General features: G+C 40.1%; 1 protein-coding gene across 2 annotated transcripts in view; it reads right to left on the reverse strand.

Annotated features, from left to right (window-relative positions):
• The window catches only part of URI1 (URI1 prefoldin like chaperone), a 39,393-nt gene extending 13,439 nt beyond the window's left edge, over positions 1–25,954 (reverse strand). The window contains exons 1-4 of one of the 2 annotated variants that reach the window (XM_065733195.1): positions 25,553–25,954; positions 15,369–15,403; positions 11,221–11,299; positions 9,152–9,287 (exon numbers count right to left, since the gene is read on the reverse strand). In XM_065733195.1, coding sequence (XP_065589267.1) covers positions 9,152–9,287; positions 11,221–11,299; positions 15,369–15,403; positions 25,553–25,624 — 322 coding nt within the window. In that variant the 5' untranslated portion in view covers positions 25,625–25,954. Of the gene's footprint in view, positions 1–9,151; positions 9,288–11,220; positions 17,465–25,552 lie in introns of both variants that reach the window. The other variant, XM_065733196.1, reaches the window with a different exon arrangement.
• Positions 25,955–26,254: the final 300 nt, after the last annotated feature.

Genomic DNA, 26,254 nt, shown 5'->3' on the forward strand with positions numbered 1-26,254 from the left:
TCAGAATTTCATTCCTGTTGCTGTGATCAGGTCAAACATTTTTGTTATGACAGGCAAGCGAAATAAGATAATGTTCTAATAGCTGCACTCCCAATGTATGGTAGCAAGCAGATTTTTTGCTGGGACTGCTGCATTTTATAACCATTTTGAAAACCTAATGCAAGAAATCACCAGTTTTCAGACATTAGTTCATTTGAGACACTTCTTTCTACATCCTCTTGTGCCAATTAAATAATGAATCCTTTCAACAGCAATTTATGAAATATTAAAAACTTTCGTTTCATTTTTACCTTAAAGTTATCATAAAAAACAAACTAATTTGCAAAAGAAGAAGGTCATAACTGCCTGAAAAGGAAACACATCTTTTCTAAGACTTAAGAACTGGGGGGAAAGGGGCACAATTAAAGCCTTATACTAATAATATTAATAGACTTGCACTCTTTGTTCAACTCAAAACTAATACAAATGCAAATTTTCAGGAGAGAAGACTTATTCCATAAATTAGTTTCAACAGAGGATCTCTAAGACCTTGCACCTACTGGTCCTATATACCCTGAAGGAGCTAAAAGCCTTTGTGGAGAAATAAGATGATTTTCTATTTTAAAATTCTTTTTTAGGCTCATTAAAGCAATGCAAAAAGATGTCTTACACGAAACTATGAAGGAGGCAATGAGCTCCTGCTTTTCTACCATGGGATCTGCAAAGTCACACTTCAAGAAACTTTCCTAAACAATAACTCACTTCACAAATTGAGTGCTTTTCCCAGCACTGATTCTACCTACGATACTTACACAATCGCCAGTATTGTAGCAGGTTAGAAAGTCCTCTACCTTGTATTATCTATCTCCACAACATACAAGTATGATACAGAGTCCTGCTATTCCCACTCCACAGACAGGAACATGAATTGAGGGAAAACTTTAACACAAAACACTCTAGCTGAAAAAATGTTCTCCAGGTATTCCCCCAATACTCCTACGCTTTCATTTAACTCTTCTTTTTGTGTGCTAACTTCAGTATTTGATCAATTATTTCCCTGGTCTAGCCACTAATCCTAAAAATGCAATAAGGAGATGGTCCCTGTATGGTTTTCTAGCTAGGGTATGCAATTGTAACTGTTTCAGAGATTGCATTTATTGTAACAATAGGTCTTTCAGATAAGGACATGTGAAAATATGTTAATAGTCACAAAATGATTATAAAATATACTTAAGTAGACAAAATGAGTTTGTATTTGTACTTGCAAAATAAAATCTACTTAGTGACTCAGACTTCTGCAAACAGGTTCAGATCCCTGCACACACAGCAGAGGGAATTACACATCATGTAGTCAAGACAAAACACAACTACCAAGCTTGTCAGAGTATTCCCATCCTACTTTTGAAAGATTCAGTATTGCACACTTGTTTCCTTGCTGATATTTTGCAATAGATCAAATACAATTACTTAAGAATGAATAATTTATAGTAAATAGTTTAGAAAGATCACGCATCTTGGAAAAGATTATACAAGCATCTGTCCTTTCCAAAGAGAAGCAACAGCTAGTCTCCAAACCAAGCAACTAACTATTCAACAAACATTCAATGATCTCCATCAGTTCATTTGTTTCTGAGAACCTAAAATTCTCCCCTGAAAATGTCTCTCCGCTGGCATTTCCTACTGCAAACATCTGGATGAAATTCTATTCTCCAATACCAGTCGAGAACAGTACCCAAACACACACACACCCTGCAGGAGGCACACTCCTCTGCACGTGCATGCACGATAGGAACTGGTTGTCCTTAGGGTCTTGCACTTACAAAGCCCTTTAAGTCTTCTGTTAATTCCTATCGATAGCCCACAGCCTTTCACAGTGTACAACACACCTTCCAAAAAGAGGTGTTACAGTCCTACAAAAAGTCCTGTCTGTGCTGCCAGCTCCTGAAGGCTGTCTCGGTGTGCATGAACATGTAGCTTGAGATCAATTTCCTTCCAGCTTCTATTTTACTTTCAAAGTAAACATGATGCACTCCTGGTTACTCAGCTGCTCTGTACCTAAGCAAGGCCCAGCAGCCAGAGGGCCATCTCCGCATAGCATGTCCTGATGGACACCCAGCAGGACACTGTGCTACCAAACACCTCTCACACAGTGCAGGGCCTGTGCCCCCATACAGGCAGCAAGGAATGGCCACAGCACCCTGTGAGGGATGGAGGGAGGGAGGTATTACTCTCTCACATTTCACAGATGAAGAAAGAGACAGTTCAAGTGATCTGCTTTGGGCCACCCAAGGCGCCAGCAGGACAGCCAGGATTACTGTCACGTCCCCACAAACACAGGCCCAGTATTCCTGGTTGGCAAAGGACTCCTGCACTCTAGGGCAGATGCTTCACTCTCCTGGAGAACGTTCCCGAACTTAACAGCGAGGGAGCCATGGGGCTCTGTGTTTTAAACCTGCCACAGCACAGCCTAAAACGCTCTAGCACCAATAACTGAAAGTTAAATCTACCAGACTTAGAGAGAAACAATTCACTTGAAAATCTACCTATTCTTTACTTTTTTTAATAATGTACTTATTAAGTGAGATCCCAGAAAAACAACCGCAGAGAAAGAGAGGCTTCGTAGTCTCCTCCTCTTACTACCCTGTGGTTTAAGCTTCTTAGAGCCTTTTAAGACGGATTGAACTAGAGGCTGTTGTCCAACTTTGTCACATCCAATAACCTCAGCAAAGCCTGACATGGCTTTCAGGTGAACCCTAATAGTTCCTATTTACATGTCTTAGTTAAACCGCCTGGAAAGATAGCTCAGCACTACAGACAAGCCACGATCTGGAGGACTGATTTCCAGGACTGCCAAAAGGAAAAGAACTTTGAATCCTAAATCAGTGTATAAGGCTTTCTTCTGCACATCAGCCTTTGAATATTTACAGGCAGCAAAATTTCTTCCCACTTAGATCATTCCTTTACAGCTACCTTATTAGCTGAAAGGCCTGGACTGGCATCCCTTACCTCATGATTAGCTGGTTTTAAGAAGCAGCTCTCTGCTTTCTACATATACACTGATACCGGAAAAATAATTGGAGAACACATTTCGTATTGTTGAAATGAAGTCCACCGAAGCCAGATTTTATAAGACATGACAACATACTAACACCAAACTGACACAAATTCTCATCTATGCATCTTGGCTTTAATGGGTTAATTAGCTTGGCTGGATACAAATTTTAATTATCTGAGTTTGACATTAATGTCCTTGGAGTGTTGTCTGTAAGGATTTGGAGAATCATAGACATTATTTTAGTTACTTCTGGAAACCGTGTGTTACACTGGGATTTAAATAGTAAGAAGAGACAAGAATAGTGAGAACAGGTTGATCTATTTTGAAACATCAGACTTTGTGAAACAGGACAAAACGGGACAAAGCTGACGCCTGCTCTACCTTGCTAGGTTCAGTGAGACTTTGGGTGAGCTTTGTGGACGTAAGATGATGACCACAGTGTTAGAAAAAAAGCTCCTTTGAGGATAGGTGACAGGACATAATTTGACATCGTTTTAGATGGACTATATCATGGAATTCTGTATATAATTGACATTTAGAGGTAGGATCTCTTCATTGTCCAACACATTTTCTCAGGAATAAAGCAGACAACCTTACCAAGGTGTTAAGCACAGAAGGCTCACACAAGCCAGGAAGAGGCACCTCTGTTGGTAGCAACAGTCAGCAGTGAGAGCCAGCTACACAAGGCAGGAACTCAGCCAGCCTGCAAGGCTGCCACCACCTGACATCCCATGCACAGAGGAAGGCACATGGATGTGACAGAACACAGAACAGCACTGTATATGCATAATCTTTCACCAGCATCTTCTAGCACAACTGACCCCTGAACAACAAAAGAGCTATCATACAGCCTCTGAATGGAGAGCAGTAATATCGCTGAGGATAGAGGAAAAGTATCGTGCAATCTAATACACGTATCCACTTCTGAATCCTTCAGAGATGGCAGGTATTTCCTTGCAAAAGTCCAGCACTACAGCACAATTACAAGTACTATTAACAGGTTGAGTTATGGCATGCTATTGTTAAGTGGTTTACTTATTATCTTGCTTTTCAGGGTCTTTGCAAGTGGATTAATCACCTGAGGGATTTTAACAGTATTCTGAGAAATATGTATTTAATCTGCAACAAAATATTTTTAAGACAATAATTATCCAAACTGCACGCTACTTGAAACAAACTAGATCTGCAGTTCTATAGAAAGTAGAAATACACTAAAAATACACTAAGTAGTAAATACCCTAAGAGCTTTTCAAAACCTTTCTACATTATTCTATTCGTTCCTGTTTATTCTTCCAGAGAAGCATTTGTTTTAAGATTTTTCCAAAAGAGAATCCTATATGCTTTTTGTGTAAATGGAAGTAAGCTCTCTTTGTGCAACAACGTAAATAATTTTTTTCTTTATGATGGCAATTGCACTAGTTCTTTCAAACACAGAATTCTGCAGCACAACCATTGGTGTAGTATCTTTGCACTCTTTAAAGAGTACCTTCGTTCCCTTCTCCATGTTCTCTTGGTATCAAAACCAAAGGCATCTGAATTCTCTCCTGCAAAAATGTGTATGAATAATTTGACTTTAGGAATACTGAGTAAATGGCACACATTTCTCTTCTAGGTTCACAGTCCCTCTTAACTAACAGAATTATATGTATCCTATTACATTCCCACTAAATGTAGGAAGGTGGCATTCAGACAAGCTCCACTGCTGCCCAGTAAGAATTACCAACAGGCTCATTTGAAGGCAGTACTTAAGCAAAAGAAAGAAGTCTATTCTCCTTTATTTCTTGTGTATTCTGGTTAAAATACTACAACCAGATCTTGAGAGAAACCAAATACCTCGGGGATGAGCAGAGCAAATTTAGAGCACCTGGCACTCCACAGAATCAGTTCCTACCTTAGAAGGGTACTTAAGGAACTCATGGAAGCTAACAAAGATTAAAAAAAACAACAATAATCTCAAAAAATGGTTTAAAAAATAAAAAATGGACAAGTACATTCAAAGCTACTGTGCAAAATTATTCTACAGTATATAGATAAAAGATGAGAAAACATGTTTCTTAATGAAGAAAAACAACAGCTAGATTTCTTTGTAACAATACTTGAATCTTTTGTTCTTTTCTCCAAAAAGTGAGTAGGCAAGCATGTGTTACATTCTCTAAAGTACAGAGCAAATTATCCTCACCCTTGGGTGAAACGTTAAATTCTCTAACGGCTTCACTCATTCACAGATGGAAAATGGAAAGCTCTCCTATCATATATTTTGGAGACAACATCCTTTTTTTCTGGAAATGCTGATAAGGAACAAATTCAGCCCAGTTTCATCAGCCTGGATCATCTTATTTATTAAAAACAATGGTATCTTTTAAACTCCGTATACTCTGCTCTCGGTCAATTTTGATTGACACAAATATTTGTATTAAAGGTTACATACTGCAATTTACAATTGGGTACTATCACAATACTTTATGTTAATGTAATCAGTATTTTCTTTTCATGAATTCATTTGCAGCATGACACTGCAAGGGTATTCTTACATGTATTGAAGACACAATTACTAAGTAGTTCAACAATTCTCCTTTAAGTGGGATATTTTTTTATCTGACAAATTTTTAGCACGATAAAACCACTCCTAGTTTTGTGTGTATTTTTTAATTCCCCACCTTTTAAAGTGCTTAGACTCTTGGAATACCTAGCATACTGAATTAATCCACAAATATTTACAAGAAAAATCTATTTAATTTCTTTCTATAGTAACTACCACAGGGACCATTGTAATGAAAAATTTCCCATCTTAAAGAATTAATGCGATTACTGATATAGGGAAAAAAAGTAATTTATATCATCACAAACACGTAAAAGATATAATCCCATATTCACAAAAAAGAATCTTTATTCCCTCTTTGAATTCTGAAACAATACAGTCTTGCCTTGAGGAGAACAGAAATATTATGAAGTACCTTAAGCAAGATAATTGTAAGAGAAAAAACTACAATTGCATTATTGTTGTGCTAAACTGTGACATACTTAAAAAGCTAATTTCTTTTATTATAATGGAATTTGGTGCGTGTATCCTTTAATCTACTTCACTGTTTCTTCACATTTTACACACAAACATACGTGTAAAGTGTTTCCCATTACTACCTGGTATAATAAACTGCAACAGATTTAAAACAATTAAAAATACACTTGACAATTTCATAAAATGCACTAGATTTTTCTAACGGCTTTGGAACTAACTGAACATCCAGAGATGTCATCAGAATGTGAAAAAAAAGTGAAATTTACTGCAACTCAGATATTATTCAGGGAGACGTGATCAATATTTTATGAAAAAGTAACATTTGACATGAGTGACTGTCCCAAATTTTACCAAATACATTTCATCCAACAGCAATGCCGAATAGCTTGCATCTAAATCAAAAGCTAAGCAACAAAAATGCATCCCCAAAATAGGGCTTTCTACAGCTGTATCAGTTAAAGTGCACTCACTTTCAAAATTCAGTACAGTCAGCCTCCAATTTTTCCTTTCAATCAAATAGATTTTAACCAAGAAATTAATCTGCTGTGCCTGGGCATTTCACTATTCCACAGAAGCAAACATTTGTTCCACTCATTCTCCTTTAAAAAGCGAATTAAACAAAACTATGACAGAAAGGATGACCTAATTAGCACTATTTAAAGCTTTTATATATAGCACGCTGTTATTGCTGCCCCTAACTTAGACAGCTTTTTTCGTACTCAGCCCTATCATTTGATTTATCTGTCTCTCCCTGTTATTGCTTGAGCATGCAAACTCACACTGTGCGTTCTCTTATTTGCCTAATGTATATCCAAGGTAAGTAAGTTTTTTCTGTGAACCTTGTCTAAATTAACTGTTAGGGCAGCGGAGGCTTCCACCAGGACCACCACTGCCTACCGAAGGCCTACAGTGGGTAAACCATGCTAAATCAGTCCAGGACAGCAAAGAAAAAGCCCAGAGCCAGCACGAGGCTGAGAAGTTAGCTACAGGGATCTCTTTCCCTGCCCTACCTGCCCAAGAGCCCTGTTAGTAAAACAAGCTGAGCACAAGCTGCCTACTCTTCCCCTCTACGTAGCGATGCCACCAAATGGACATCACCCTGTAAGCTGCAAAGTGCCAGTGAAAGCAGAAGTAATACCTTTTAAAATAGTCCACAAGAGACTTCAAGCATTTCTGAAGCACCAGTCTCTCACATCTGTATCACAAGTGGAACATTCCCATTACAGAACAATGGCCTACAGGCCTTTCATGTAGATAACTTTTTTCTAATTAGAATAAACAAATAAAATCTCCAGCAATCTCTTCTAATTTGTCCTCATCTAGTGTGAAATGGTTTAGTAAAAGAGAAAAATGGATCTGTGAAAGCAATACGTATATTTGTTTCAGAATCATATGCACTAATATGGCTTTTACTATCCCAAACTGGAAACAATCTTTCAAATAAAAAGTTTTTAGTTAATATCAGTGTTTTGGAGCCTCCCACTGGCAGCCATCACACAGCTGTAGTGAACTATCAGCTGAATGCAGGGTTTATATCCAGGCATCAATGATTATTTTGCTTTAAAAGAAATGAGTATTTCTGAGTTCATATTTTAAATGCAATTTAAAAGATCGTAAAGGAAAAGAACCCAGCATTTACTGTGTGTCTCCCAGCAGACTACTTAATGTTCAAACATCTACTATGCAAAGGTCAAATGATTTCACTGAATGTAACTGTGACAAAAATACTCTGCGGCACTGAAAATAAAATATAAGATGTTCAAGGAAAGAGATACAGACCTGAGATCTTGCAAGAGTCACAATAAATAATGCAGATTCAGTTCAATAAGAAAGAAAATAGCAAAATTCTGTCAGGAGAACTAGATGAAGAAAGATAATAGGTAAAATACAGATTACAATCTTCCGTTAATCTTCTTCAAAATGTATATTTTTAAGTAACGCCACAAATCATTTAGAAAAAAAAAAATTCTTACACAGATTTTGTTTGCACAGAATTGAAAAAAAAATGTATTCAGATAGGGAACTTTTGGTGTATTCTGCCACAGGCAGCAACCTAGATAACTGAACTTATAAACAAAAATCCAAAGTACCTGTGCTAGTTATAACATAGAAGCTGAAGATGCACAGAACAGTCATTCAGGAATGAGACGGATTACAGGTTAAACTGACATAAGGAAAGTATTTGCTCAAATGCTTATCTGAAACCAACAGCAAAGGTTAATAGCTATCAATTTCTTTTCCATTTTTTTGCTTTCCCTTCCTTGACATTCATATCAAGTATTTTAGGGTCTCATTCTTTTTCACACTAACTTCTGTTACAAGAGTGCTGTGTGTAAGGCTTGCTAGAGGTCCTCCTCACCAGAGCCATGATGCCAACACCAACAAAAACGAGCTGGAAACAAAAAAGAAATTGCCTGTGTGCCTCTACGATTGCCATCTGCTGCTAATAAAAGAATCTGCACCTGGTCTGGGGAGATCCAGTGGATCGCTCCACACCAATGGACAGGCACATCAAAGGCAGAAGGCAGAAATGCAGCTGAACAGAAGTCCACAAAAGCAAGCAAGAAAACAAAAGAGGAGTAAAGAATATAGGAGAAAGAAGTGAGCCAGAGAACAATAAAGACCATCAAAAAATGGGATGAGGAACTAAGACGAAAGAATACAGGAGATAAGGTAACCAGGAGCAAAGTACAATGCAACGCCTGCTTTCTGGAACACAGAATTTCTTACATTAAACAAAAATGATGGGGTTTTTGCCTTTTGCTTTGTTATGCTCGTAGTACACAAATTATTCCTGACTGACCTTGTAAACTAATCTCACAATCTGCATTTTCGTAACTTAAGCAAGCCTATCATTAAAAAAACAAACAAATGAAAAAAACAAAAGAATAAAGCTCTTGCTAACTGTTTTTAAAAGATCACATATATAATCAAATACCAAGTAAAGATGGAAAATCAAGTGTTAAACTGATATTATATATGAACAAGACTCATTAGGGAGCACACACAAAAAAGTAAGCAGAGTAAACACTACTAATTTTATGTATTAATGAAAAGACAGTGAATGCTAACTATTAAGTTATGTTCAAAAATATACATACATTTTTTTCTGTGCTCAACCAGCTCAACAGCCTGCTTTGCTGAGCATTTTGAAAACCAGTTGTCACCAAGCAGAACAGTAACCTCATTGGTGTTGACAAGTTTTCCTGGCATGAAGGCAAGAGGACCAAAAGGTACCTGTCAAAGGCATAGAAAAAATCACCAATGTTGAAAATCACCAATGAAAATGAACGTAGAGTTATTCATCAATTAGTTAAAAAAACAAAAAGTAAAATACAGAGGTAAGTAAAACTCCATAGCAGTTACTTAACGACAAACCCTTCATAAACATCCAAATGATCAGATCCATTTCAATTCAGTATTGTACCTATCTATAAAACCAGAAAATATCTAACCAGAAAACTTGTGAAACAACTGAACATTCACATGGAAAACAATTTAGATACTCTTAACAGGTCAGCCTTGATAATAAAAATAGCATTCCTTTGGTGAGTTAAGTTTTTGCTGTTTGCAGACAAGATCCCTCTCCCAGTTGATGTAAGCTCAGCTTTGCTAACATTTTTAATAGATACAATTCTTGAAAAGGTACTCTTAAGTAGACAACTCTGAGACTTGCAGCCTTTTTCAGTACATGCTTTTTTATTCAAAGTGCACAGAAACCTCAGTATAAGTCTGGGGGACTACTGCAGGTCACAGACAGCACTGAACCACTCTGTTACACTGCCTTTGGGCTACAGTCTAATAGATCAGAATCAAACTGGAGTTAAAGTGGAGGGGGTGAAGAGCTAAGAACCTCAGCCAGCTTGTTTCTTCCTTCTTGGGATAAAACAGACATATCTTGGTCAGTCTGCACCACTTTATTCTGCTCCCTTCCTCATTCCCTTGAGTCATGAAAACTTGCTTTCCCACTGCAGCTCGCTGAAGCAGAGCACTCAGCCTGGTGACCTGTTCCCTGGAAAGCTTTCTTCTCCAGTGCTGGCATCCAGGATGTGCCTGCCGGAGCTCAAAGCAGTTCTGTGGGGCAGGATCTCAGTGCTACGACTCTGTAGGACAGAGTCCTACACACACACCATGCCTGACTTGGTTTTCAAGTAGCCTGTTCATTCTCCCCCCAAAATGATGAAAGCAAAATTGAAAACATACGAAAATATTTGGCTAACAGGATAGGAACTATTTATACACATTTAAAATAACAGATGTGAGTTGACATGACAGCTTTAAGTACAAATAAGCCCCATCTAGTTTTTATTCTTTTATAATACTGTTTTTTCTGTGCTTCAAAACAATACAATCTTCCTGTTTTCCATCATGCAGCCATGCATTTACACAAGGTCACAGGATTATACAGAACATCTAGAGCAGCACTACCAGAGCTGGAGAGGAGAACCTTTCCTTTGCTACCTGGAAATTGTGATCCACTGCTGTCTTACAGACAACTCAACTGTATGCTAAGCCAGGCTGCCATGCAAGAAGGCAATTAAGACACCCTGTATTGGAATGAGCCACTGAGTTATTTACAGTACAGCTCCCCCAAATACAACGATCTATCTTGAATTGGACCTGGGAAGAGAAAGAAAGGCAGTAGTCAAACTGATCAAAATTCTGGTGAGTGCAAGCCAACGTGGTAAAGTTTAAACGGAGAGCTGTGCCACTGTTACAGAAGATTCAAAGCAAAAGAAAAGATCGCTATGTCAATGTGGAGATCGGTGAAACAAAAATTAGCAGCACCTTTTTATGTAAAAATCAATGTTCTACGGTTTATTTCCATGAATCAGAAAATACTACGGCCACTTGCTTCAAAGGAAATGACTAAGTACCATAATTCACTCATAATTATAGTTTTCTATACAATGGATTTACATATCAAATGTGTCAGGTTTTGTGTTAGCATTTATGTCATCAGTTCTCAGTTGTCAGTAACACTGTAATTTATAATAGATTTCAAAGAAAAGAGAAAGAAACAAAAGCAAAGGTTTAACTATTATTATCATAAATGTACCATTACTGACTACTGTATGGCAACCTGAATAACATCTCCCTGATAATGCAGATACCTCAGTTACTAAAAATTTTACTCCATTATCTTTTGTGAACTGTACAGAGCACATACCATGATATCATAGGACAGTTTATCAGGCAACGTGCGGAGCCGTTCCTGAAGAACTTCATAATCACTCTCCACCTTCTTCCTGTTAACAAATTCAAGTTGATTCACTTTCATATCTAACACAGTTACTATTTTTCTATTAATTCCATAACCCACCAAAATACAAAGAAAACAAACTATTTTACTCTTAAGCACATGCACCCAATAAATTAGTAAGTTAATTATTAAAAAAAAAAAGTCTTGGAATGATAATAGCTACAGCTTATTTTAGAATAATAAATATTAAAGTAAAGATATGATTATTTTAGCTTATGGATGTCCTACTGAATTTCAGTTTTTATGGTGCTTCTCAGAAACCTAGTTCTTGCACTAGGTTTCAGCATATCTCACTTCATGCTCAAGTTAAACAATTATACCACCATCAATACTTGGAAAAATAACTGAAAACTCAGTTTAATATTTTAGAAGAGGCAAATTCTTCAAAGTAACACGTGTAATAAAGGATTCATTTCCTTTGCTTGGGCTGACATAAATGAGCAAAATTTTAACTAATTCTGATTTTCATATCAACTTTTTGGCTCTACCAAGAATCAACATTCCTGAAGGATCATCTGACTAACCCAAACTCTGGTGTGTCTTCGAATCCAGGCAAATAACACAGGAGTAGAGCACTCCTATCGTTCCTCAGAAGCCACATGATGCCATACAAAACAGAAATGACTTTATATTCCCATAATAGATACCTGACTCTTCAGAGGCCCATGTGGCATTTTAATTGCTATGGGGATTTTCCTTTGTGTGCAAAACAAGCAACTGGACTCCCTCTAAAAACCCTTCTTTTCTGAAGAAAATCTTAGCACTTTAATTTTGCTGCAAAAAGTATTTTTAATGGACAACTGCCATCCTGAAGATCATTGAAATCAGCTCTTACATGAAGTAGCTGGCATATAAATGTCAGGTTTGATGATATTGTTTACTTGTGCTTTAAAATAGTAAACATCTTATATATGGCAGTAAATTCTGCAATAAAAGGCAACAAAAAGCACAGAGCAGCACACTTAACAACACTGACCCAGGATGCAAATTACAGGTTTTCTGAGGATGATTCAGGAAAGCAATCTATAAATGCGCTGAAAAATGAATGTCGTAGTTGATAACACAACTCTCAAAATATTATCATTGATTTTCTTAGATTCATAAGCAGAGAGAAATCTTCTTCAGCATGCATTAAGAAAAATTATCTGCTACTCCTGTTTTGTCTCATTTTCTTCCATAGCTGAACTTTGTTATAATCACACTACCTTATACCTGGATTATGTCATGTTTTAAGTTGCTGAAATGGTCCTGAACAAAGAATTTAGAATTTTAAACCACTTGGACATGAAAGCCATATTCCACAGAACTGATCTACAAAAGACTCTTGCTACTTCTTGGGTTTGATGGAAGATTTTTCCAACACACCAGGCAAGTTTCTCTGTCCACTGAACTCATTATACTGAAAACGTTAATTCACTTCCTTCAAGAGAAAGGTCAAATAAACGAATCCCAGCAAAACTCAAGAGATGTTTTGGGGGAAGCAATGTAACGACAACTTGGTGTCAGCAACTATTACTTAATGATATTTAGAAAATGCAGCCTCTGACTTGCAGAGATCTGCATTTTCAGAGAGGAGGACAATGATGCAGACTGTTAACTAAAAAACAAACGACTCTATACTGAAGGCCTTGACCTCATTTCCATGAAAGAATACTCCATAGGAAAAGGATTGTATAGAAAAAAAAAAAGCTTCCACTTAGAGCAGGATTAAGCACTCCCATCGTTTCATGGCTCAAAGTCACTTGACATTTCTTCATTAATCTGAAAGAAGATACTGCCTTTAAGGTCTGACTGCTGTCCGCAACCGAATAATCTGATTAGGGTACAGCAGAAATCTCTCGCTTCAGATACAGCAGGGCTGGACTGCCCCGATTCATCACAGCTACGCTGCTGACCTCTGGAAGCAGACTCTGCTGTGGCCATCCACCTCTCCCCACAGCAAGGCTGAGGAAAGAATATTTGGGAGGGAGCAGAATGGATGTCTGCACTCGGTGGAAGGACTGCCCCTGGCCTGTAAGGCCTCTACTGTAGGATTGCCGAGTGTGGCCATGCTCCAACATGGGCCTGCCATCAACACTCATTTGATTTCAAGCTTTGACATGGAGTTGCTCTCAAGGAAGGAAGCAGAGCTCCCTGTTCGACTTGAGTACATGGCCACATTTTGTGTGGAGTCTATGGTCACCATATGCATGGGGAGAATGGGTGCTGGGCTTCAGCTATGATCTTATCCCTAGGAAGGGAAATATGCCATCTAAATCATACCTATCATCAGATTTTTGGCTTTAAAAATACATTTCAAGAGATGTACTGAAAGTGAAAAAGAAAATAATTTAATGGAAATATGTTGAAGTTGGGCATTTTGAAACCCTACCGATATTCACCCTATTCTGTTTAACATTCTTCTGTGTCACTGTCTACTTAGGAGGTCTTATATGAACAAATTATTCAGTTGAAACAAGAGCACTCAACTCTTGCACAATCAGGATCTAAATAAGGGTACTAAATTTTAAATAGTTTTTTTTTTTTTTTAGACTAAAAGCTGTATGAATGCTCTACAAACTGCTTTTCCACAGAGGAGACATCAGTAAGTTAGGTTTTCCTTCAGACATGCTGTGCCCAAATCCCCAAAACTCACAGGATCATGGCCAGAGTTTACTCGAAACCCAACACAAGAGCAAGCCTTCTTCTCACTGCCAACCTTTCCACCCCATTCTACAAACCTCAGCCATGGATATGGAAAGAAATATCAGCTGCAACTTATCAAACTTGTAAAAAATCAGTTCCAATTTTAAGTCTGTCAATTGGTTTATTTCTGAAAAAAGAATGCCTCTCTGTGAAAGAATGTACATGCAGATTTTCACACTGTACCAAATTGGTATGGACACTGCAGAAAGTCCCCCAAAAGTACGGGTATTATGTAAATGCTGACTAACTTAACTACGGCAGCACCAGTAGGCGCTTCAATAATATTTCCCTTATTGAAAATTAATGCAGCCTCTGAATTTTAAACATAAATGAAACATATTAGTTTTAGATTATTTTTGCAAGCCGATAGTCAGAATTTAATATGATGATGTGTATAGATTGCCTTGATTTTTTTCGTCTTATCCAGGGCTTGCAGCCTATGTGCATTTAAACTAAAAACATTTGATACACACTAAATATAAATTATTTGCTTGGAGATCTTTCAGGCATGAAGAAAAAGCCTCTTAAAATAAATTTAAAATATTATATGCTTGATGGTGTATAACCAAAGGTTTAATCTCGCCACTAAAGGGGCAGTTGCTGTGATTCAGCAATAACCCTGCAGACAATAATCAAGACAGCTCCTGTTGTTCTCTCAGTAAAATCATGGTAAACACAGCATGGATATATTGTAATTTGATATCTGTAAGATCAACTGTTATATCTCACAGTAACTCATAATATAAGATTTCATTCACCATTAAATGTACATTTTCCTCAGATACCATAGAAAACTATTATTTACTAAGCATGTTTTCTATTAACCATAGATTGCCAACAGAGAAAAAAGTGCCCAGAGATTTTTTTTTTCTTTTAAAGAACAAAACAAATCATTTATCTCTAAGCACTACGGCATGGTTTACTGGGGGGAGAGGGAATGGAAACATAACTTTCACATTGTTTGTGGGTTTTTTCCCCTAAGTGTGCTAAACCATCTTCCCTGCTTGCTCATGGTTACAGAGGAAACAAGAAGAATAATTGAATATACCTTGGGAATACCCTTCCACCAAGCAGGAGTGGAAATTCAACTCAGAATTCATCCCACAATGTTACTCAGGGAAAAATGGTGAATGAAATGAGTATTTAAGAGAATAACCACTAAGGTTCAGCATATTTAAAGCAACGATATCAGTGAAAAATATAAATAGCTTGAAGACAAGCACACTGCAATAATTCCAAGCTACTTCAGTTCTCAAAACATGCTCGCAGAATTTGGCTATCATTAGAACAAACAGGACAATAACTTTACTAGAACACAGCTAGGTTACTGATCAGTATTTTAGGCATGTAATCAAACATTTTTCACTTACCAGTGCTGGATTTTCTCTTGGCAGCTAGTGACCACCTGGCATTAAAACAGATAACTACTCATGAAAAAACAAGGCTAAGCACACAGCTGCAATGTCAATGTATCAGAAACTACAACAGTCGCTTTACAGATTTGGTGGTGTTTCTATTTACATTTTTATTTGTCAGTGCAAAGGCTTCTGAATGGTAGTTCTTAAGCAGCACGCTTTATCACACACTAATGCAGACTGATAACCAGAGAAAAAATTACAGCTTTTCAATTCATATTTTGGTACAATACCTGCTCCATAACTATTAGGTGACACATGATAGAAGGTAGGTAGCATTTTGTTCAATCTGCAGATCTATTTTCAGTGTTACATGCTCGCAGAATAGGAAAACAATATAAATTATAACAAGACATCAATGTAACTTCCATACTCGTTTGTTAAAAAACGAAAGCAAATGAACCCCACAGCACCAAAAACATTTTTTCCTATATCAGTACATCAACAAATGTTTCTACTTGCAGTTTTAATCTGCAAAAGCACAAATGAATTTATGAGTGTTTAAATACAGGGATATCTGACCATTACATGCTGTTGTCTCTCTTTCTTTTATTTCAGGGTGTCAAAAAAGGAAGTTTTTATGTGAATATTTCACTTATTTTTGTTACAGGCCTTCCCAAGAGATCATTTACAAAATAAAGCCCATTGTTAAAATTATTTTTAAACCGTATTTTGAGACACATTTAACATCCAAGATGCTGAAACCTGTGACCTTCTCTTCCATAATTACGTGGAAATTTTGTCTTTCAAAACATATTCTGATCTCTGAATAACGGTTACCAAAAATGTAACACAAACAATTTCATTCAATTATATGAAATGCAATGATGCCAGGAGGCAATTAAATATGTCTAGACATCTTCTCTTTTTTTATTTTTTTTTCAAATTTTGTTTTTCTTATAACCAAAATAATGCTAACATTTGAAAGCAATTAATGAGAAAATTTGCAAAGAAAACAATAACATACATTCAAGTACCACTGAAATCACTGGAGCAGATAATTCTTTTTTTTTTTTTCCCAAACAACAGAATGAAAGACAATTTTTTTTTTTTAGTTAGCATATGTGCAGCTATTGCAGAACAGATCTCAGATCCTCCACTCTTTACTCATATAGGAGTGAAGGAAAAAGAAATAGGACTGCTTTGTGAGCTAACAGTTCTTTCAAAAGAGTGAAGTACTTAAGTGAGGAGGATCAGCCATCCATTTGTGGTTACATTGCCTCATAATTCGTGGGGAAATTCAGCCAGATAGTCCCTCCTGCTGAAGTCAAGTTTAAATTCATCATTTGCTTTAAACTCCCACATCAAACTCCAAGTAAATATTTTGTTCAATTGACAAGTTAGATTATTTTAAGGTTAAGAATAAAAATACAGACTTCTACAAGATGTACATTCAAAAATCAAATTCATATTATTAATATTGAATTCATTTCAAGAGCGAAGTCCCCCTAAAAGGTGTAAACCATAGACAGCAATGCTTCCCAACAGTGCTAACACACAATGGAGCACAGCAGCATCAAGTCAAGGAGTCAGGGAATATTCTATCAGCACATTCCATTCTTTTAGGTTTGGTGGTGATTGTAAAGTACACCACACAATTAAGCATACAAAATGTTGATGAAATCCTTAAGAAAGTTGCAGTTTAATTGCCCCATTAAAGATGAAGATGGAAAAAACAGGAAGCTTTCCATTCCCAATCCATGACTTTCCATGCATGAAGCGAGCTAAAAGCACAAAAAGAAAAGCCCTGCAAACCATAAGAGCAGCATGTTCATTAACCTCTACATGATAATCCTTTCATAGCTGCATATTAACTAGTTACATATTCATAATCATTTACATTATTTAGAAGACCTTCTATGAAAATTTCCAGGCTATATCCATTAGCTACAATGTTAAAGGTTACAGAAGATAGTCTACTTAATGTTTCCTGGAAGCTTTTTTAATTGGTAAATATGTAAATTGGGCACATATGCTTTTTATGTGTTTTAAAAATAGTCCATCAGTAAAGCAGTAGTAGAGCATACGCTGTTTCCATCACCCTTTATCCCCTTAAAAAAAAAAAAGGAAAGGAAAATCAATAACACCAATCAATTTTAATTTAATTCTTCTTCTTTGATATAATCTCTCTTGAAGGGATACTAAAGGGTGGAACCAGCAACAAACCATTTCGGTGGCCAGAATAAAACGAGGCCTTTTACAGAAGTGCTAAAATGTACCACCTTAAAAATGTTTGAGGCTGCACTTCTGGTACTGAACTCTATTAAAACAAAATGGGAGAAAATAAATATTGAAAAATAGAAGGAGATCAATTATGCATACGTCCTTTATTAGGTCAGTCGCTGTTTGGATAGCAATGGGTTTTATCGTAGCAAAGAAACAAATAGATAAATATATAAACAAATCTTTGATTCTTTGCCTTTAATCAAACAGAGGAAAATCATTAGTCTATCTTCCCCACATCATTTATATCTGGAGTTACAATTAAAGAATGAGAACTCCTCTCGGGGTAAACAGAACCAGTCACCTGTTTGTAGGTTCAGTTAGGTTCCACGGTGCGGGTGCCGGGGCCACCAGCTCTGCTCTGCTGCTGAGGCCCCACAGTGGCAGCACTACCAATAACCTGAATTCTCCTGCACAAGGCAATCAGCTGCTTATCTGCACACTGAAATACCTGTTCAACTACTCCTGAAAAGCATCTGACATTACCTAAGCACAGCTTTGATTATAAAAACAGGGCCCACGGGTGTAAAACACATTCCACAGTCCTAAAGAAAACCAAGCAGCAGACAGCCCCTTCCCCCCAGCAGCAGCCAGCTGCAGCACAGTGCTCCACAAGGCTCTGCCCCGGGAGCAGGTAGGCAGCAGCTGGCAGGATGCTGCAGCACGGTGCTGGCACTGCCATGTGCCTGTGGCTCTCTGCCCTGCTCCCATTACTGCACACGTATATCTGCCTCCTTCCTCAGCAGGTCCTCACCTTCCTGTACAAGGGTACCAGCTTCCTCCACCTTGTTTTTTCATACCTGTTGCTGCTGCAACTCAGAGCTGAACAGAACCCCCCTGTGGTGCCTCTGATCAGCCAGGTAGTGCACGACTGGCTCTGCTCTCCTCTCCAATCCCAGATCATCTTATTTGATTGAGGTAGCTCTCTAAGGTGTAGTGCACGTGCATGAATACCTCTCTGTACTGAGCAGCTAGGCGCTGCCTACAAACGCAGTGGGTTTAGCACACCGAGGGAAGTATCAATCTCTCTCAGCATTCAAGCAAGGTGTCACGTTTTTAATTCTTGTATCACGTGTGAAAAGTGCTCCACCCAAGTCACACAGTTACATTCAAGCCTCCAGAACTGTTAATTTCAATGGAAGACAAAAATAAAAACTGCTCCGTCACGCTAGGAAGGATTCCTAATGAGAGGCTATTTCCACACCTTGGGCATGAAGGTGGAAACACAGCACAAAGTTTCTGTTTAACCAAGCTGCGAGTTAGGCACCAAGGCCCAACGCGTGCTGCTTCCACGTGCACACTTGTATGTGTTGTTTCAATGCTGTGGCTCTCAACTGGGTTGGTCCTCTGAAATTAGAAGCTAGGGACATAGATCTAATCCCAGCTCTGATTTTATTTCTTCTATATGGCCTTGAGCAAATCACAACCTCTCAGTCTACATTTCTTCATCTGCGAAATGGGGATAATAGTATTAACCTACCCACCTCGGAGTGTTTAATGATGATTAATTAATGTGAGAAAAGCACTCTAAAGATGTAAGAGCACTATATAAGTGATAAAGCATTATTTACCACTTGAAAAGTAATCTGAATAAAATCAGATATGCAAGTAATTTGTTTACATGTAGCAATAATATAATTTGTGACTATTTAATCTTGAATTAGTCTCACTTTAAACATCCCTTTCAATCACATTTCCAGTTACTTAGGGAAAATGACAGTATGGAATACTTTTTGTGGAAGCAGAGCAAGTAATGAGGCAGTAATTAAAGTAAGGGTCTAATAAAGTCTAAAACCAACAGTTTGCCTTCGGGAGACTGTTTCTGCCATGTGGGACTCTGTGAGGATCTCAGTCTCAACCTTGATTTTGTTGCTCAGACCTTTTCACAAACTATAGCAAAAGCATACATTGGTCTTCTGCAACACAGATCTGTGTTTACAAGGCTCACGATAAACCCAAGGTCATTTCCACTACTGATCTAATTCAGATTACTGCAGCTCTCCGGAGTTTAACTGCTTAACTTCGAGCATGCATGTATTTGGTTGAAACACACACGAGGTACCTCCATCTAATAAAGGCCTGCAGTACCAAGACCCATTCTGCCACACACTCATATGCAGGAGATTTCTGTCTCCCCCCAAAACCGGGAAATAAACTGTTGACAAAATAGCCAGTTCACCACATGGCCTTGCATTACAGAAGAGCTCTAATGGGTGGTCAAACATTCAATCATCTCTCGGTAACAAGAGTGTAACAAGTCACATGCAAAATAAACATTTCAAATGAATTTTCATGTTTTCCTCCAGGAAACCACCTAGTACTTGCCTAAAAGATAGCAGCCACTGATGGAGAAAGACAAAATTAACTTTTGCACAATTGTTTTTCCTAGAGCCCCATTTTCAATCAAAAAATGAAATAAAACTATTAAAAGTTCTTCAGTCTGTTGGCACACTGAATGATCTAAAAGGAAAGGAAGAAGGCATTTCTGAGCTCTCCTATTCATTTATTAAATTATATTACTGAGAAACACTACATTTCAACAAATTATTAGCATAAGTTCCCCTTCGGGTGGAAATTTATGCCTTTTCAAGAAATGTATTTGGGAAGAATACTGAAGGAAAGGAGATAAAGGAATTTGAATAGTGGCAAGTTTCTTCATAAAGAAAAAAAAATCTTCCTATTTGAAATTACAATCACAGTTTGTACATAGCTCTACAAGAAAACAGTGGAGCTCTACTATTTTTATACTGGTTGCGGCCCTCACACTTTTGCAGAAAGACCAGTACTGTGATTTATCAGTATGTAAGAACTAGCTTCTGACTAAAATGACTTTTGTGAATTTAAAAATTATAATCAAAGCAACCTAGGAACTAAAAAGCAGATAGGAAAATGCCTCATTTCTCTGGAGCCAGCTGTTAAATTCTGCCCACTTGAGACGACTTAAGGTTGCAATGCCAGCCATGGCTGTACGTCACACAGAGAAGCAGCTTCAGTTACCCATGCTAACCCCACCCACACTCTGAAGTGCACTGTGCCCGCTGGGCAGGCTGTGTTGTGGTACATGCAGCAGCAGCAGCCTTCCTCCTCGTGTCCAAACCCTTCACTGGTTTGGCTGTTTCAGATCCTCTTGTCCCCAAAAGGAACTTTTCTGCTAAATGGCTGAGTTAAATCATTTCTAAGCTAATGGAACTGGTGCAAGCAAGAACAAAACAGAGCAAGATCCTGTCTTTCCCTGGTAGCAAAGCAGAGGCTACGTCACATAAGCTCGTCTTGAGGCACAGCTAAGGAACTCAGTGTTTAAGCTTACTTAGGTGACCATATTCCTGGCTGTTCCACATCCACACCAAGGCAACAGCAGGCACTGGCACAAAACTCCCACGGTGCAAGTAACCAAACATCCCAGGCAGGTTTTGCAGGCTGTGATACAGCCTACGGTGCAGTAACTGCTGCTAGCAATACCCAAGCTGACTGCCATCAAAGTGACAGGATGCTGGCAGCTGCCTGCAGATGTACCTTTAGGCTGTGGCTCAGTACTGCCCTGCAGCCCTGAGCCAACTATAGCCATCAGTCCCCCCTGCCTGCAGGTTTTTGTGTTACCATTGGGCATTTTTCTGACAAATTCTCCATCTTTACAGAACTTAGCATAATAACTAAAATCTAGAGGTTTTTTTTTTAATCTATTTATTTCCTTATACCACAACAAAATAGTTATTAACCTGTTAGATGTGGAGACACTCCCAGCCCAAAAGAATTCTGGAAACTCAGGCTGCTATGAGTGATGGCCTTTCCTGACCAACCCCTTTTCCTTTGTCCACCCTTGATGGAATATCACAAGAGGAAACAGTGGAAAACTGGGGTGTCCTGTGTATGGCAAACCCCCAGTCAGTAGCAGTGCTGAGCAAAGCTCAGCTGGCTTGACACTTGCCTTACATGAAAACCAGGCCTACACAGCCAGAGCTGAGGGAGAAGACAGCCCTGCTTCACTATATTCCCGTCTGCACTTCATGATGCAGCCCAGGACCTGGCTCACTGGCTGCACCCTGTTGGGAAGAGGGACTGCAAAAACAGCAACTGCACAGCACACCCCAGAACCCTAATGCCCCACTACAAAAAATGAAGAATTAGGGTAGCTGCAGCTCTGAGCATCTTGAGATGTTCCTAGCAAGCTCCAATCTAGCACATCCATCTGCAAAACCACACCTCCAAATTAAAACAAGTGCATCATCTCAAAGAGATAAAGAAATATAAGAGGTAATGTATGTATGTATCACATATGATAGGCCAGGTTATGCCCACAGCTTCTGGAATGGAAATTTACAATTCTCCTAACGATGATTCCTGAACAGCACTCCATGCACTACAACTGCTCACAGGGTCTGTGGGCAGAAACTGGAGGAGCACAGCTCCAGAACTGGAGGACAGCACCTCACCTACACACTTCAGTTACTGGTGAGACAGGACAGGTACAGACTTGCCCTCTCAAGAACAAAGACAACATTCTGTAAGCTCTTTGGCCAAGTTTGACTTCCATTACCATATAAAATGAAATCTATTTAAGATGTGGTAATTTATTTCACAATTCTTATCACTATGTAAACTAGTGCTTATTTAATTCATATTAGTAACAGCAGATACATATATTGTTACTCAGGAAGATACCAGAAAACTGGTTAAGAAAGTACAAGGGATGACCACGAACAAGAAGTGTGATGTCTGAAAGCTTCAAGATCACAACTGAATTAGCCCTTGTACTCAAAAGGAGCACATGAGAAAACACCAAACCCTACAGGAAGGTAACGGACAGAGCGGAACAGAGGAAGAGGTAACTGACCAGGAACCTTTTAAAACAGAGTATGACATATAAAGCTTCAGATGGGACCTTTTAAGGAGAAGTATGATGAACAAAGCATCAAAAACTATACAGGCTTCCCTCAAACTGTGCAAGATGAAGTCCTACCCCACTGCTGCCTTGCAGCCAGGCTCGCTACATCCTGCTCACTTGGATGCAGGCTGGGAGAAGTGCAACACCTTGGGAAGCGGACTGACTCATCTTGTGAGGCCTCAGGCAAACAGCTCCATGTTTCCAGTGGGCCCTGCAGCATTGGGAAACATACAAGACTGGACTTAGCCTCGCTGCTCTTTTCAGGCCGCAGGCCAAGATGTTGATTTCATACCACAGATATTACTTGAAAACGACTTAAACAGAAGAGCTAGCCAAAGAGAGTTCAGCCTGGGATTCTGTGATTCGTTACCTCATAACCCACCTACAGTTTGTTTAACTGTTAACAAACTGCAGGCATGTATGATCTTTAACACAGTTTGGAAATCAAAGATCGTCCAGCCTCCACCAATTAAATTCATTAAAATTAAGCACGTCATAACAGAGAGTGGCCACTGAGTTACGGTAATCTATGGTAATAGCCACACTAAATCTAACCGTGCTTCGTTGTCAAGATGAGTGACAGGAGAGCCACTTCCTTATCCTAATTTTCCTAAAAAGAAAATTAAAAAAATGTGTTTTGACAGTGCAAACAAAAAAAAAAAAATGCCACATGGACAGACAGCACTGGAATCCTTCAGGTTCTCCACGCCTGTGTTTGCACTCTGTAGATGTCCCCTGGGTCTCATTGGTTGTGTAATATCTCCCATTACACATATCTTCAGTGCACTGCTTGGAAACTACAGAACGCATGAGCCCACTGTAAATTCACTACCTACACAAGTCTCACCAAGCCACACCAGGATGACATGTCAACTTCATATCAGCAGTAATCCCAACCCATTTGATTGCAGGAATAAATGTATATCAAATACTACGCTTAAATGCAGGCTCTATAGCATAAGAATCCACTTATTTAAATATTCATTTTATAATTCCTGTACTATCTTCCAGTACACTTAATGCAGTATTTTCAGCTAACATATATTGCTTTTGCAAGTAATCCATGATACATACATTATATTCCTCTTACAGAAATATTCAAAACTTTACACAGGCACTGTGCTTCCAATGATGGTCTTTATCATGAAAATTACTAGATATTCTTCAGTAATTTATCCCCAGGATACACATTTTAAGTCATGTTTTCATACAAAGTGCCTTTAGTGGGAGCACTGAAAATTGCTTTTAACCATTTGGTCTTACTGCTGCCACAAATTAACAAGATGAAATCTGTCCAACAGGCAAACACTGCTAAACAAGAATTAAAATTACTTTTCACCAGGGGTCCTGAACCTGGAAGTTGAAGCTTCAATCAGATTAAGGACAGCAAGCCATGAACATCCTGTTCTTTTTGTATTTTTAAACAGGAAGGAGGCCTCAGTTCGAGTGTTCTCCACAGCAGCTCTTCAGCACATAAAATCTCAAACTCATAGCTATACCAGGGTTGTGCAACAGCCTGGATGTTAGAATAATCAAAAGGAATTCAAGTATTTCCTTAAATCTGCAGACAGCTAATGCTGTATTCCACTAAGGCTGCCTTCAGACTAATGGGAATATATGGGTTTCTTTTTTCTTAATCAAGCATTACTGAACAGGACAATATCACATCGTCTGAAAGGAACGTACCTGCCTGCTTAAAGACCTGCACACAGAGATACAGTTCTATGTAACTGTGCTATTATGAAGCTCCTACCACTGGTTTGGGGTGAAAGGAAGCAGCTGAATTGAGAAGACCTCCTCCATCTTAAAACAGAACATATTCATAACTTAAAATACTGTTGCAATCCAATTATGTGTATTCATTGCATTGAAGGAAAGCCTACGGTATCTTCATCACAGCACTCTGTTGTAACCCATATGTAGATCTTTACTGTTATTTTATACTGAAGCTGAAGTGGGGGGTTTTTTTGGCCAATTTGCAGGAATTATGCACTTTCTTTATGATTATATATGATTTTGGTACATCAGCCCAATAGAGGCTTAATTAATGGTGTCCTGCGCCTCTTTTACACTGGAGCAGAGCAGTCTAAGAAGAGCCTCAAACTTGCTTATGGAGGGGTCTCACCACGAGCTGGGAATCATTCAACCTGGTTCTGAGATGCCCACTTGCACGTCAGGCCCAAATGACACCACAGAAATTACTCTTCACCAAACATTACCACCTTGAAAGTGAGCAGGCAGCTCGCTGGCACAGGAGGTCACGATCCCTCTTACTGCTCATCCACATTAAGGCTCAGCTGATTAAACAGATCTCCTGGGCATTACCTGGTGTGCAATCTAAAAGCAGACATGGCATAAGTCCTATCTCTCACCTGGAAAACTGCACAGAGCCACGTACATATTATGGGGTTTTCTTACTCTTAGCTAGAACAAGTGTCAGAACTTAGGAGCTAGACTGCATACTTTAGAAACACCTTTAAAAACGTAAGGCACGTACAAACAATGAGCAGAAAAACTGAAGAGCAGGAAGGGCGTGGGCCCACGTGCACGTGCTGAACACAGCGCGAGTCCCAGCGCCAGCCGTGCTCCCGTGTGAAGCTAAGGACGTCATCTGCACGGAGAGCTCTGTCACACTCCGTGCGCGGTGGCATCAGAACGGGCGCCCGTGCTCTCTGCGATCGTTCCGCGAGGCGGCACGGTTGAAGGAGCGGGCCGGGCTGAAGGCGCAGCGCGGAGCGGGGCCGAGCGGCAAGCGGCCCGCCTCGCCGCGATAACGGTCCCCGAGGCGGCAGTGCCGGCTCCAGGCTCCGCTACCGCCGCACGAGGGGCCCGGCCCCGGGGCGCCCCGGCCACCGCCGATGACGTCACCGCCGTCACGTGCCCGCCGCGGCGAGCAGGCCCGGAGAGTGCCGGACCCCCCTCCCCCCCGATTCCCCACGCGCCCCCTCCTCCCCCCAGTCCCAGTCCCAGTCCCAGTCCCAGTCCCGCTCCGCCGCCCCGGTGCAGGCCCCGTCCCCGTCCCACTCTCCGTTACCTTCTCGTGCTCCTGGCGGAGGCGGCCCACCAACGCGGGGCTGAGCGGCGAGGCGCCGCCGGGGGCCTCCATGCCTGCCGGGCCGGGCACGGGACCGGCAGTGTCTGAGGGAAGGAGGAACGGGCGGCCGGGCCGGGCCGGGCCGATCTCCTCAGCAGGGCGAATGAGTCCTATAGAAATGTTTGTGCAGGGCGAAGCGCCGGCTCCAGAGCCGCATCCACGCGGGGGCCGCCGCCGCCTGGGCCCGGGGCGCCGCTGCCGGGGGAAGCATCGCACTCACACTCGCATTCTGGGCCGCGCCGCCGCCTGGGCCCGGCTCGCGCTGCGCCGCACGGACGGGACGGCACCGGGAAGCTCCGGCTGCTGGGAGCCGCCCGCCGCCGCCTGCCTGCTGCACTCTGGGTAGCCAGCCGGGCCCGCCGCGCCCGCGGGAGGCACCCGGCTGCGAGCCGCGAGAGGCGGGCGCTCCCCACCCCCTGCCCGCCGCGGGCCCCGCCGGATTCTCCCCCCCCCGCCGCCGCACGGCAGCCCCGCGCCCCTCGGCCGCCCCGAGCCGTGCGCTGGGTGCAGGTGGGAGCGGGTCGGAGCGCAGGCCCCGACCCCTTAGGCCTCAGGTTCAAAAAGCGTGTGTGAGGCATTCAGGTCGATCAACAGTCATTTATTCCTGGGAGTGCGCAAACACATCATTATATATCTTCTGAA

Source organism: Cyrtonyx montezumae, unplaced genomic scaffold, assembly GCF_038088225.1.
Source record: "Cyrtonyx montezumae isolate F1298 unplaced genomic scaffold, pur_monq_1.0 scaffold_17, whole genome shotgun sequence".
Lineage (NCBI taxonomy): Eukaryota > Metazoa > Chordata > Aves > Galliformes > Odontophoridae > Cyrtonyx > Cyrtonyx montezumae.